This window comes from Phascolarctos cinereus, unplaced genomic scaffold, assembly GCF_003287225.1.
Source record: "Phascolarctos cinereus isolate Bilbo 61053 unplaced genomic scaffold, phaCin_HiC Scaffold_4;HRSCAF=312, whole genome shotgun sequence".
Classification (NCBI taxonomy): Eukaryota; Metazoa; Chordata; class Mammalia; order Diprotodontia; family Phascolarctidae; genus Phascolarctos; species Phascolarctos cinereus.
The window spans coordinates 593,612,197-593,627,476 of record NW_027555847.1 but is presented as its reverse complement, the minus strand read 5'-3'; the positions used below and the strand labels follow the sequence as shown (position 1 = coordinate 593,627,476).

Below are 15,280 nucleotides of genomic sequence, written 5' to 3'. Positions count from 1 at the left end.
ATATATATATATATATATATATATATATATATATACATATGTATATATATATATATGATAAATAAGAAATAATTAACAAAGGGAAGAAATTAAGAACGATTGTAGAAGGTAGGACTTAAGAAAATGGTGGAGAAAATAATGATAATAATAATAGCTCATAGTTGTATGGTGTTTATTATGTGCCTGGCATTGTGCTAAGCACTTTACAATTATTATCTTATTTGATCCTCACAACAACCCTGGGGGGTAGGTGCTATTATAATCCCTGTTTTGCTTATGAGGAAACTGAGGCAAACAGCACTTGCCCAGGGTCATACAGCTAGTAAGTGTCTGAGATCAAATTTGAACTCATTTCTTCCTGCCTCTAGGCATAGGCCTCTACCCACTGCACCACCTGGCTGTTTATAATGTAGATTTAACTTGAATGTATTGCAATTACTTTTTTTTAAGAGCCATTTGTTTAACATTTACCAGCACTTTGTTGTACTGAATCCTTTTTTTCCCCTCTGTTTTCCTGGCCTGAGGATCTAAACCCTTGCACATGGTTTATTTAGTCTGGAAGAGAATTGAGTTTTTCTCATCTTTTGCCTCTTTGGAGCTAGAGGTGATTGATAGAAATAAAGAAATTTCATGTACTAGGAAGAACACTGGGATAGGAATTCAGAAACCTGACTGCCAGTGTTGGTTCTGCTCTAACAAGCTGTGTGACCATATACGATTCACTTTACTTTTCTGGGCTTCAGCTTTCTCCTCTGTGAAGTGAGGGCATCCACGGAATGACCTCTAACATCCCTTCTCAATTCTTAACACTCTAATTCTCTGACCCTGAGAAAGGAAGGGATTCTAACTTGCCTGTTCTCTCTTCTCAAGTTGTCAGAGACCTTGTTCCACCATTGAAATCTCTTACATATCAGAGCTATAGCATGATAGGAGAAAGCCCAACAGTAGAGACATTGTGGAAGGAGCCCTGGTTTTGAGGCAGAGGACCTGGGTTCAAATCCTGGCTCTGCAACCTACTTCCTGGGCCACTATTGAACTTTTCTGGGCTTCTGTTGATTCATCTAAAATTTTGAGAGTGGGGGGATGGAGAATTGGATTTGGTATTGTTGTTGAGTTATTTCAGTCATGTCCTACTCTCTGTGACCCCATTTTGGGGGGTTTTCTTGGCAAAGGTACTGAAATAGTTTGCCATTTCTTTCTCCATCTCACTTTACAGATAAAGAAACTGAGGCAAACAGGGTTAAGCGAATTGCCCAGGGTCACACAGCTAGCAAGTGTCTGAGGCCAGGTCGCCTTGACTCCAGGGCCAGCGCTCTATCCACTGCACCACATTAGATTAGATGAATTCTTGGGTTGTTTTTTTTTTTAATTTTTAGGCATTTGGGGTTAAGTGACTTACCCAGGATCACACAGCTAGTAAGTGTCAATTGTCTGGTCTGAGACCAGATTTGAACTCAGGTCCTCCTGACTTCCAGGCTGGTCCTCTATCCACTGCGCCACCTAGCTGCCCCTAGATTAAATGAATTCTAAATAACCCTCCAGCTCTAAGTCTGTGATTTTATGTGAGAATTTCTGATTTAAATGTCCCATAACAACTAATACAGCCTTAGGGCTGTGTCTGAGGCCTTTCCCAGCCATGTACACTGTATATCTCTTGTATGTATGTAGTTATTTCCATGTTGTCTCTGTCATTAGAATGCGAGCTCCTGGAGATCAGGGACAGTGGATCTGGCTTTCTTCGTATCCCCAGAGAGCTTAAGTACAGCGCTTGGCAGCATTGCTGAATGGGTGTCGCCTCAGTCAAACTGAGACCTGGGAAAGACCTCAGCCTAAAAAGGCAGGGTTCCCCCACTTCATCCTGGGCCATCGCCAGTCGTCCTAATCTGTGTCTGGCCAATGGACCCAGATTGCTCCAGAGGAGAGAGTGAGGCTGGTGACTTTGCACAGCCCTCCCTCACTTCAATCCAATTCACTTGGAAGTCACGGCATCACCTCCCTGATGTCCTCTCTGAGAATGGAGGACAAACACCAAGTGATCAGTAAATGCTAATTGAGTGAGTGAGTGAGTATACCCAACCTTAGACATGTAAAAGCTGACGGTTTTGAGAGGTGAGGTCTTCATGGACTTTTTTCCGTGGCAGTTGCTTGGCCACATGGCGGGCAGCCTTATCTTCATCAGACAGAAGGTGAGTTCCAGCTGAAAGGCATCTCATTTCCTCTCTGGGCTTGGGCAGCAGACAACCCACCCTCTCTTCATCCTTGGCTTCTGGCTTTCTCAGCAGATCCCAAACTCCACCAGCCCTGCTGGCTGAGCACATTAGTCATTCGGATGGTATGTAAGGGAGTGTTTTTCTGCCGGCCTCCATGTGCTTGTCTGAATAGCAAAGAACTCGACTGACTGCTGCTACACAAAAAGCACAGTTTGTCAGTGAGTTTGAGCCTCAGATGGGGGGGAAGGCAGGAGAAGGTGGAAGAGACACTACATGAGGACAAGCGGGAGGTCTAGGTAGCCACCCTGCTTCCATGGCCAATGTTTCGCCCCTGTCATTCCTCAAATGAATTAATAAGCTGGGCCATGGACCCAGCTTTTAATCTATTAATTAGCTTATTAACACATCTTAGCCCAACTGAGACCAGGGAAAGCTTAAAGGGTTTGGGGAGCTGCTTTTGGTGAGGATTTCAAAAGGGATAAAGATTAGGAGGAGGGTGAGGGGAAAGGAAAGCATCCTTTGAGTACTTTGTACTGTGGGGTGATCTGTCATATGAGAGAAACACTACACATTTGTTTTCATCACTAGATAAAAAATGAAAGGAAATAACAGCTGAGGTTATAGAAAGCTGTGGGGAAGACAGGGCTAAAGTTAGACTGGAGAAGTATGGTTCCTCTAGAATTACTGCATTCCAAGTCTTTGCCCAAGGAAAGTTTAGAATACTAAAATATTAAAGCTAAGGCTATAGACAGCATCTATTCCAATATGTTCATTCTATAATTGAGAAAATTGTGACCCTGAAATGTTAATCAAACAAGAAGTTATTGGCAGAGTTGACCCTACAACCCAGTTCTCCTGACTCAGGCTGGGTGCCCTTTTCACTTCTTGGAATCAATTTAACTTTGATGCAAGTGATTACAGGGTCTTTGAACTTTTGGACTAAGGTCATTACTCTGACAGCTAGGTGGGGCACTGGATAGATCACCTGGTCTGGAGTTCAAATCTAACCTCAGACACTAGCTGTATGACCCTGGGCAAGTCACTTCACTCTGTTTGCCTCAGTTTCCTCATCTGTAAAATGAACTGGAGAAGGACGTCTAAGAGAGGACGTCCATCAGTTAGGGAATGGCTAAACAAGCTGTGGAATATGATTGTGACAAGGTCACATAGCTAGTAAGTGTTATATGTCTGAGGCCAGATTTGAACTCAGGTCCTCCTGAATCCAGTGCTGGTGCTCTCTCCATTGTACCACCTAGCTGCCCCAATTTTTTAATAGTATGATAGTTAATATTCAGGTAATATTTATATTTTGAATATATCATGTCATGTATTATAAGCTATTAGCCTAAATCTAATTTCTGCCAGACTGCTTTCCAGTTCTCTCAACAGTTCTTATTAATCGGGGAGCTCTTTCTGAGGTAATTTATATTTTTGAGTTATGAATATGAGGTTATATTGAGTTTGGTTATTTCTGATTCTTCCTTGCCCAGACTGTTCTATTGATCTTTTCTATTTTTTTTAAACCAGCATCAAATAATTTTGCTACTGTTTCATAAGACAATTCAAGGTCTAGAAGTGCTCTTCCCCCTTTATTCCTCCTTTTCTTTTCATTATTTCCCTTGATAACCCAGCTCTTTTGTTCCTCCAAATGAATTTTATTATTATTTTGTCTAGCTCTGTAAAGTATCCTCTTGGTAGTTAAATTAGTATTCCACTAAATCTCTAAGTCGGCAAATTAATTTAGGTGGTGTTGTCATTTTTATTTTAGCATTGTGGCCCAGCCATGAGCCCTGAATATCCCTCCAATTATTTGAGTTCTTTCTTTAATTATTATTTTGTCATCATAGCTATATGGTTATTGAGTAATTGACTTCCATGTATTTTATATATTTTGTATATTTATATTTTGTAGTTATTTTGAAAGAGTCTTCCTTCCCTTTCAATTATTCCATTTTAGATTTTGCTATTGCTATAAAAAAATACAATTGACTTGTGTAAGTTTATTTTGTAAGCTATTACCTTACTGAAGCTATCATCACAATTTTTTTGTTTTAGTAATTAACTCCTTGCTCACTCACATTCTCTCTCTCCCTGTCTCTCTCTCTCTGTCTCTTTCATTTCCACATTGGTCTCTTTAGAAACTTGCCCTGTTCCACACTGAAATTTCTTTCTGTGTCTTCTATCATTTTTAAGTGCTTTCCACCCCTCCTGGGCTGACTTCCCCTGAAGAATCTTAATTCGTTGGATCCTAAAATCCAGATTGTATGTCAAATTATGTCCAGCTTTTTTTTCCCCCTTAACAGAAATTCTAAGGTAAAATAGTCATTTCTCCTCAAAGTTCCTGTAATCTTTACTTCAAAGACCCCTTAAATTAAAGGTTTGGCTCCACAGTCATATTTCTCTTCACTCTCCAGATCCTATCTCCACCCCACCCTCCCTCTCTAACTCTTGAGCCATAATCAAATGTGTCTGTCATGATCCCTGGGGGAAGGGGAAGGGAAGACGCATTTATTAAGCACCTACTATATGCAAGGCACTATGCTAAATGCTTAGAAATATTTTCTTATTTGATCCTTACAACAACACCTTAGAGGTAGATGCTGTCATGACTTGTACGTGCATGTGTGGTGTGTGTGTGTGTGTGTGTGTGTGTGTGTGTACACATACATACACATACATATATACGTATATACTTTTCCTCTTATATTTTTACATCAGCACATTTTTAAAATTAATCATTACTAACACATAATTCCATAATTAAAAATGAAGAAAATTAATATATGTTTTTAAAAACTACTATACACATGCACAACACACTTTGCTTTTTTATTTGTCTCCCAGGCTCTTAGCACAGTACTTAGCATATAGTAAGCAATTAATAAAGGCTTTTTCTTTCATTCATTCAAAGGGTAATTGTGTAACATCTACTATGTTAAAATACGACAGTGTTTCCCAAACCAAAGTATACTGTGGACCAATAAAATATCTAATTTTTCTGCTTTAGACCTCTTTGCCTTGACTAGGTTCTCTGTGCTCAAGGGACAGGGCAGGAGGAGCTACAGGGGAGAGAGGTGGGGTCCAGCAGAGTAGAGCATAGGGAACAGTCTGTTTTTAAAGTTTATAGGTTTTTCAGACATAACACAGGTTTTGCTGAACAGTAAAAATCAGGAATTTGGAAATTATTTTAGAGGTGATGATAAAGAACACTATATTTGTAGCATGTATATAATTTATATGCTTGTGTAACATAGGCCTGAATATATGTGTGTGTGTGTGTGTGTGTGTGTGTGTATATATATATATATATATATATATAGGATGTTTTTGTTTTTGGCCAACCCTTTAGGTCTAGAAGCCAGGAGATTCTGGCTCTAATAGTAGGAATACGACCCTTGGTAGGTTACTTCACTCCTTGAAGCTTCAGTTTCCTCATCTGTAAAATTTATATAATAGTATTTGTAAGGGTGAATCAAAAATCTGTTCGGGTTTTGCCACTTTATATATGGGAAGCTAGGAATGTGGCTAGGCAGGAAGAAAAGGCAATGACACCTTACTTCCTGGGCTTTGCTTTGTCTCAGTCTACAATGGAGAAAGGAAGAGGTCTGGAGTTGAAAAATTGGAGAACCCTAGAGCTCTTGGGTATTTAAGGGGTGAAGAATCCTTCTACTTCAGAGAGTTAAATAAGGAAGCATGGAGAATGCTTACCATAAGCCAGGGTCTTTTCAGTATTTCCCTGTCTACTGGCTACTTACCTACTGCCTATAAACACACCCAATGTCTTCTCTATCCTCAAAAATACCCCCACTTGATCCTTCTATTCCTGCTAAATATTGTCCTAAATCTCTCTTCCTTTTTATGGTGAAACTCTTTGAGAAGTCCATCTATAATCAGTGCCTCTACTTCCTTTCCCCTCTCTTCTGAATTCTCTGCAGTCTGGCTTCGGACCTCTTCATTCAACTGAACCTGCTCTATCCAAAGTTACCAATGATTTCTTAATTGCCAAATCCAATGACCTTTTCTCAGGCCTCCTCCTTCTTGACCTCTCTGCAGCCTGTGACACTATTGATCAACTTCTTCTTGATAATCTCTTCTCTCTACATTTTTGTGATGCTATTTTCTTCTGATTTTCCCCTTACCTGTCTGACTGACTGCTCCTGTTCAGTCTGCTTTGTTGGATATTCATCCAGGCTCTGCCTGCTAGCCATGGGTGTTCCCCAAGGCTCTGTCCTGGGCTCTTCTCTTCTCTCTCTATACTATTTCACTTGGTGATGTCCTCAGCTCCCATGGATTCTTCTCATTTCTACTTATCAAGCCCTAACCTCTCTCCTGACCTCCAGTCTCACAACTCCAACTGCTTATTGGACATCTTATATCTTAACCTCAATTTAGCCAAAACTGATCTCGTTTCTTTCCAAATCCTCCCTTCTTCCTAATTCCCTATTAATATTAAGGGCACCACCATTCCTCCAGTCACTAAGGCTCAGAACCTAGCTGTCCCTCTGCTCACTCTCACCAGCAATATCCAATCGGTTGTCGAGGCCTGTTGATTTTCTCTCCACAGCATCTCTCACATATGCTCCCTTCTCTTCTTGGACACCGGCACCACTCTAGTTCCTGCCCTATTGCAACAGTCTACTGGTTGGTTTGCCTGCCTTTAGTTTCTATCCCCAGTCCATCCTCCACTCAGCTGTCAAACAGATCTTCCTAAAATGAGATCTGACTACATCACCCTCTTATTCAGTAAACTCCAGTGACTCTCCAGGGTCAAATACAAATTACCTCTAGAGTCAAATATAAATTCTGTTCAGCTTTTAGAGCCCTTCATGACCTGGCCCCTTCTTTCCATTTTAATCTTCTTCCACCATCCAATGACTCAGGGCTCCTTACTGTTTCTTGTACAAGACACTCATCTCCCTAGCACAGACATTTTCATTGGCTATTCCCCATGCCTGCAATTCTCTCCCTGTATGTCCTGGCTTTCTTCAGGGGCCAGATAAAATTCCAGGTTCCACAAGAAGAGTTTCCCCGATCTCTCTCCAGGGTAGTGTTTTCCCTCATTATTTCCATTTTATTCTGTATATATATGTATTGTTTGTACATAGTTGTTTACATGTTGCCCTACTGGTTAGATTGTTAATTTGTTAGCCTTTTTTTTTTTTTGGTATCCCTAGCTTAACACAATGTCTGATACATACTAGGCACTTAAATGCTTATTGACTTATTGATGGCTTGACTCAAAAGAAGACTTAAAACCTGAGTACACTATATAAATGTGACTCATTTTTAATATCATTATTATTTTATGATGGAAGGAAGGAAATAAGTATTTTTTCAGTGTCTGCTATGTGCCAGGCACTGGGCTAAGCACCATTCAAATGTTATCTCATTTGACCCTTGCAACAACCCTGGGAAGCAGGTGCTATTGTTAACCCTATTTCACAAGTTGAGGAAACTTGGGTAGAAGTTAAGTGACTTGCCCAGGGTAACATGGCTAAGTGTCTGAGGTGGAATTTGAATTTGGGTCTTCCTGACTTCAGGACTCTTATTTGTTTATTCCTAAAAGGTACTCTAAAGACTATTAGTAGTGCTTAATTAAAAAAATCTAAGGACATTTTGTCTGGGATGTTCTAAAAGGGATTCATGCTTTAAGTAGAAAGTACTCTAGATCCTTTCTCATGTCAAGATTTTTTGAAGACTCATCCATGGTTTTCTCTGTTATATGAGAGGGTTCAGAGTGTGTGTGTGTGTGTGTGTGTGTGTGTATGGGAAATAACTGGTGTGAAAACAAAATGCAATGATAAACTTCAGTTTTAAAAATCAAATATGTAGCCCTTTTAAGAAATCAATGATCTTTGTGCAATTTTCTGGGTTTTTTTTCATTCTTGGTACATAAAGATATTGTCATTGTAAATTTATAAGTCTCCAGAAAGGAGAGTTTTGTGAATATTTATTTTGCTCTGTTCAGCACTTATTTGAAAAGGTTATACACAGGCAGCCATTTGATAAATACTATTTGATGATGAAGAGAAAAAAATTACTTTTATGTAAAACACAAAAATTATCAATCAACCAAAGGGAGTTAGAAGAAAAAAAAGCCCAAGTCATCTATATCCTATCATCCCTTATGCCCATCACTGAGAGCAAAACACTGCCACCAACCAGGCACTGAGCTTGCTAGCTTCCCACATGCCTGCAGATGTGTCGCAGCCTGTGAGAGATGAGGGCGCCCAAAATGAGGGGAAGACTTCGTGAAGCTTATTTTAATTCCCTTTTGGTTACAGGACACATTTAAGATCACCACCAAGAAAGCCTTTCTGGATGTGTTTCTGCCTGATGGAAGGAGTATCAGAATTGAAATTCTAACCTCTGACACCGCTGAAAGAGTCCTAGAGGTAACCTGCACCTACCAGGTGCCACCTGTGAAATTCATAATCCTATAGAGAAAATCAAGTTTAGAAATAACCTGGTTGAGATGGTAAATTCAGTCACAATTTGTTTATGGTCTCTTATTGTATTATTCACCCCCCGCCATTATATGTTTATTTCTGTTCAAACGTCTGGATTGTCTGAGAAATTTGTGGGTACGGCATATCACTAGGGAAACGTTTTTCAGCATTCGTGACATGCTCAGTTTTAGGATCTTTTCCTTGATCCTCCCTCAAGCTGTTGTTGTTAGCCTGAAACTAGAGCAGTCTATAAAAGTGCCCTGAAAATAGCTAAAAGGATCAGGAAGAATGAAGACTAGCTACTGTATGTGCACACAAATGATGTAGTAATACTTGAAGTTGATTTAGGAAGGGCTTGAGAAGATTATGATCAGTATATGTGTGTGTGTGTATATAGATATATATATATAGATATATATATATATCTATATACACACACACACACACACACACACACACGTATACATACACACACATAGTATATATATAGCATACAATATATATATAGTATATATAGTATACATAGTATACAGTGTATACACACACACACACACACACACACACACACACATACACACATACACGTGTGTGTGTCTGATATCCGTATATGGAAATAATAATAGCTTGCATTTGTGTAATGCTTTAAGGTTTATAAAGCACTTTTATATATGTTACCTCATTTGATCCTCACAACAACCCCATAAGAGAGGTGCTATTATTATTATTATCCTCATTATACAATTGCAGAAACTGTGGCCAGGAGTGGATTAAGTGATTTGCTAGGGGTCACATAGCTCACAAATCCTGAGGCAGGATTTGAATTTGGATATTTGTCTCCAAATCCAACACTCTACCCATTGTAACCTTGGCTAAGATCCCTGAAACCAATGTCTCTTTGCTTTTGTCTGCCTGATTCTGTCCACACATGTCAATATACTTTGCTTTCATTCTAGTTTCCTGAGGACCCCAAGGACAAGATGGAGAGAGTTTTGGTGGTCTAAGGTCAAGTTACTATAAGGATGAGAGCTTAAACTAAGGGTAGCAAAAGTAGACAGTGGCCAAGGGCACAACCAAATGCATGAAAAGAAGTAGGGATGGAAACAGAAGTGGAACAATTTTTGTTAGAGTTTTCTTTTGTTTTACACAAAAGGCATTTTTCAACACATACCGCATCTCCCCAATCCCCTTACAAATAGTAAAGGGGTAGAAGATGGTTTACAGAAAAGGAGGACATGTCCTTTAGCTTGGATAGTAATGCACCAACCCTGACCATTGGATTTGACCAGAATTTTGTTGCCTCTCTATGTAGTGACTTCATTTATATTGTTCTAGTTTTTGCATATGTCCTCTTCCTTCTTCCTTCCTTCTTCCTTTCTCCTTCCTTTCTCCTTCCTTTCTCCTTCCTTCCTTCCTTCCTTCCTTCCTTCCTCTCTCTCCTTCTTTCTTTCTTTCTTTCTTTCTTTCTTTCTTTCTTTCTTTCTTTCTTTCTTTCTTTCTTTCTTTCTTTTCCTTCCTTCCTTCCTTCCTTCCTTCCTTCCTTCCTCTTCCTTCCTTCCTTCCTTCCTTCCTTCCTTCCTTCCTCCCTCCCTCCCTTCCCTCCTTCTTTCTTCTTTCTTTCTCTTCTTTCTTTCTTTCTTTCTTTCTTCTTTCTTCTTTCTTTCTTTCTTTCTTTCTTTCTTTCTTTCTTCTTTCTTTCTTTCTTCTTTCTTTCTTTCTTTCCTTCTTTCTTTCTTTCCTTCTTTCCTTCTTTCCTTCTTTCCTTCTTTCTTTCTTTCTTTCTTTCTTTCTTTCTTTCTTTCTTTCTTTCTTTCTTTCTTTCTTTCTTTCTTTCTTTCTTTCTCTCTTTCTTTCTTCTTTTTTCTTTTCTTTTTCTTTCTTTCTTTTCTTTCTTTCTTTCTTTCTTTCTTTCTTTCTTCTTTCTTTCTTTCTTTCTTTCTTTCTTTCTTTCTTTCTTTCTTTCTTTCTTTCTTTCTTTCTTCTTTCTTCCTCTCTTTCTTTCTTTCTCCCTCCTCCCATTTCCTCAAGCTAACAACCTAGAGGTCACCCTGCACTCCTCACTATCTCTCAGCCCCTATATTCAAGCTGTTGACAAGGCTTATTGATTTCACCTTTGCAGCATCTCTCAAATATGTCTTGTTCTCTCCTCTGACACTGTCACCACTCTAGGGCAGGCATCATCACCTCCCTCTTGGATTATTGCAATAGTCTGCTTGTGGGTCCACCTGCCTCCACTCTCTGCCCACTCCAATCAATTCTCCATTCAGGCACTAAAGGGATTTTCCTAAAACATGGGTCTGATTATGTCAATCCCACTTCCCCTCCAACTCCAGTGGCTTCCTATTGCCTCCAGGATCAAATACTAAAATTCTTTGGCATTCAAAGCCCTTCCTAACCTAGCCCCCTCCTACTTTTCCAATTCTTTTTTCCCTCCTTAAAATTTTTTAATGTATTTTATTAAATATCTCCCAATTACATGTAAGAATAATTTAACATTCATTTTAAAAATTTTGAGTTCAAAATTCTTTCTCTCTCTCCTGTCCCTTCCGTACTCCTTGAGAAGGCAAACATTGTGATATTGATAATACATGTGAAGTCATGCAAAACATATTTCCATATTAGCCATGTTGCAAAAGAAAATAGACAAAATAAAAACCCAAGAAAAATTAAGAAAGCAAAAAGAGTATGCTTCAATCTTCATTCAGAGTTCATCAGTTCTTTCACTAGAAGTGGTAGCATTGGAATTTTCTTGGATCATTGTATTAAACAGAGTAGCTAAGTCTTTCACAATTCATCATTACAATATTGTTGTTACTGTGTAAAATGTTCTCCTGGTTCTGTTCACTTTACTTTGTGTCAGTTCATGTAAGTCTTCCCAGTTTTTTCTGAAACTAATCTGTTCATCATTTCTTATAGCACAAGAGTATTCCATCACAATCATATACCATAGCTTGTTCACCCATTCCCCAATTGATCTTCCCAGTCTTCTTACACCTTACTCACTAATATGTACTCTTCGATTCAATGACACTGGCCTCCTGGCTGTTCTACAAAAAGACACTCCATTTCTCAGCTCCAGGCATTTTCTCTGGCTGTCCCCCCCCCCCCCAGGCCTGGAACTTATTTCTGAAATAATTTTTTTTCTTTTTTAAGAGCATTTTTAGGTCATTCAATCAGTAGGCATAAAGCTATGCGTTAGAGGCATGGAGAAAGACAGTGAAAGAAGTACAGTATGTGTGTGTGTGTGTGTGTGTGTCTGTGTGTGCGTGTGTGTGTGCATGCGTGTGTGTAAAAACAGAAAAAAGGATGGTTTGACTGGATTTTAGAATGCAGAGGGGAGCCATGTCATAATAAGACTGGCAAGGTAGGCTGGGGCTAGGTTTTTAAGGATTTTAAATCCCAGAGAGAAGAATCACTTAGCTCCTCACCAGCACTAGGCCAAACCAATTTAAACTGACATAGCAGTCTTCACCCTTATAGGAATTTATAGTCTACATTCATAGAGACAGATAGGAAGTATACTTAGGCATTCCATCAGTACCATTAAGAATGGTACTACATGGAGGCAGCTAGGTGGCGCAGTAGATAGAGTACTGGCTCTGGAGTCAGGACAATCTGAGTTCAAATGCAACCTCAAACACTTGACACTTACTAGCTGTGTGACCCTGGGCAAGTCACTTAACACCAATTGTCTTGAAGAACGAAAGAAAGAAACAAAGAAAGAAAGAGGGAGAGAGAGAAAGAAAGAATTGTGCCACATGACGTTGACTAGGTGTACAAGCAAAGGATGTACGAGCATTTTGGGGAATGCAGCTGAGTCAGGACTGGCCTAGAAAGAGACCCCAGCACATCATTGGTGAACTCTTATGGGATCTTGGACTATCCTTTTCTCATTTGTTCTCAAGGAAAGTGAAAAATCACTTCAATTGAAATTTGAAATCTACCGCAAGAAAACATACTCACACCAAGTCAAGTGCTTTATCAATGAACAGCCATGGGTGTTCTAACATTGAAAACAACTTACTAGAACAGATAAAAAAGGGATTAGATTGTTTCTGTTCTGCTCCAACACCATGGCCAGCTCTTAAGGGCAGAGCCATAACTAGGGTGGTTCAACTGGGACTTTAATTCTGGCACAGAAATTTACAAACACTTACAGCACTTATACTCCTTTAGTAGCACAAAAATAATTGAACATATCACCAAGTTAGCAGGAATAATTAGTTGAAATAGCCCGAAGGTAGACTGTACTTTCTGCTTGCTGTAACACCCCATCTGAATTTTCTCCTTCACCTTACCCCTATGCTACACATGCTGTAATGGCCTCAGGTTTCTCCACCCTTGAGGGTTGGTGCCTTTAGGGTCTCTTTGTCCCAACTGTCCAAAGTAAATTGGTCTTAAAAAGTGGATTTTTGGATGCTTTTTGCTATCTGTTCCAGGCCATACTTTGTAAAACTTGCCTTAGGTGTAAAAAAATATGCTAGCTACCACTGTAAGTAAGGCAACAGTTGCTGATTAAATACCAATAACAGAACTAAAATGTTCCATTCAGGTATTTTTACTTTAGGGTAACTTTCTTAATAATTAATGTTTGTACTCTGAAATGCTAGCCAATATTTCTCTTTGAAGTAAGGCATTCAATGCAAATGTGGTGAGTTTGAGATGTGGGTTAGAATACTGAATAATAATTAGTGCTTATTGAAAATTATTGGCAAATAATATTTTTCCAAGGCTGTGCAGGGTATACCTATTCCCTCCAAGCCCCCCAATAAGATGGTTTTCAGATCAGGGAAACCTTTGAAACAACAACAACAATAACCTTTATCATTATTATTCATTTGCATTTATATAAAGCAGGAGTCAGCAATATGGCCCTTAGGCTAGATCTGATCAGTCTCCTGCTTTTGTATGCCCCAGATAAGAATAGTTACAGTTTAAAATAAAGTTTTACATTTTTAAATAAAATGGAAAGACCATTCTTAGTTCTCCAGCATAGTCAACCAGATTTGGCTCTCAGGCTCTCATTGTTGGCCCTTGCTATAGAGCTTTAGTTTTTGCAAAGTTCTCTACAAATATTATTTTATTTGGTCCTTATAATAACCTTGGCAGGTAAGTGCTTTATTATCATTTTACAGATGAGGAAACCGAGGCTGAAGGAAGTTAAATAACTTGCACAAAGTTACACAGCAAGTAAGTATCTGAGGCAGGATACAGACTCGGGCCTGGCTGACCCCAATATACTCTCTAGCTAACCACTATACTCTCTAGCTGCCTGATATGATAAGGATCTCCTTTAAAAGTTCAGGAGATGTATAGATAGATAGATAGAGGGAACAGGGTGAGTTGAAGATGAAGGGGTGATATCTGGAAAATAAAATTAAGGCGTGAGAGAGGATTATACTGGGAGAAGGAGAAAGGGAGAGGTAGTGTGGGGTACATTATCTCACATGAAACAGACAAGAAAAGGCTTTTACAGTGGAGGGTAAATGGGGGAAAGTGAGAAGGAATGAGTGAATCTTATTCTCATAGGATTTGGGTTAAGGAGGGAACAACATACACAATGAGGTATGGAAATCTATCTTACCCTACAGGAAAATAGGAGGGAAGGGGGCAAGAGAGCAGGGGGTAATAGAGGGGAGGGCAGATTGGGGAAGGGGATAATCAGAAGCAAACACTTCTAAGGAGGGACAAGGTCAAAAGAGAGAAAAGAATAAATGGGGGGTAGGATGGGATGAAGGGAAATATACTTAGTCTTTCACAACATGGCTACTATGGAAGTGTTTTGCATGACTACACATCTATAACCTGTATTGAGATGCTTGCCTTTTCAATGAGGGTGGGTAGGGAGGGAGGAAGGGAGAAAATTTGTAACCCAAAGTTTTAAAAACATATGTTAAAATAAAAAAAATTTTTAAAAAATTTTAAAAAGTAGAACTGCCATAAAAACTCTAAAATCATAGAAATAATGCCCCCCCCAAAAGTTCAGGAGATGTAGAGCCATTAGCCTATTCAAAGAAGCTATGATCCTGAGAACTCAGAGCAAGCTGACAAAGGCACCAGCACTTTTACCAGAAACCAAGAAGACTAACCCTGGTGTCCAAATATTCCAAAGAGTTTACGGCTAAAGACAATGGAGAGAAAGAAATATCCAGAGACTCTACCACACAAAAGGGAGAAATAAATGGTGGAACATTTTATGGCAGCATGAATAGTAACTGCTGAGAGAAGCCATCTAATGTACATTCTGAGTCCTATTGACATTGTTCAAGCTCTTTGTGTTGGTTTTAGAATACTTGAACACAAAGGACAAATAGTAATTTAGGTTGAGTGCCACCCATTTGCCTGGTGTTAGAAGTTTTAAGTGAGGAAATGTAGTTGGTTACTATAGAATGCTCTATTACTGAGACTGAGGAGCAGCAGGTCTTAAGAGTGCCAAAAGCTGGCCAATAGCAAATTTATTTAAAATGGCAGTCACTTGGGGGGAAAGGAGAATCACAGAACTTAGAGCCAGAAGGGACCTTATGGATCATAATCCAGGGTTTTTTAACCTGGGGTCCATGGACCCACAAGGGGTCTATAGATAGACTTCACAGGGTCTGTGAATTTGGATGGGAAAAAATACAT

At 39.3% G+C, this 15,280-nt stretch overlaps 1 protein-coding gene across 6 annotated transcripts in view; it reads left to right on the top strand.

The window, feature by feature from the left end:
* Window positions 1–15,280, top strand: part of SNX31 (sorting nexin 31) — a 96,062-nt gene that overhangs the window by 35,598 nt on the left and 45,184 nt on the right. For all 6 annotated transcript variants that reach the window (XM_078153685.1, XM_020969437.2, XM_020969430.2 and 3 more), the window contains one exon: window positions 8,495–8,605. In XM_078153685.1, the coding sequence (XP_078009811.1) occupies window positions 8,495–8,605 (111 nt within the window). The remainder of the gene's footprint in view (window positions 1–8,494; window positions 8,606–15,280) is intronic.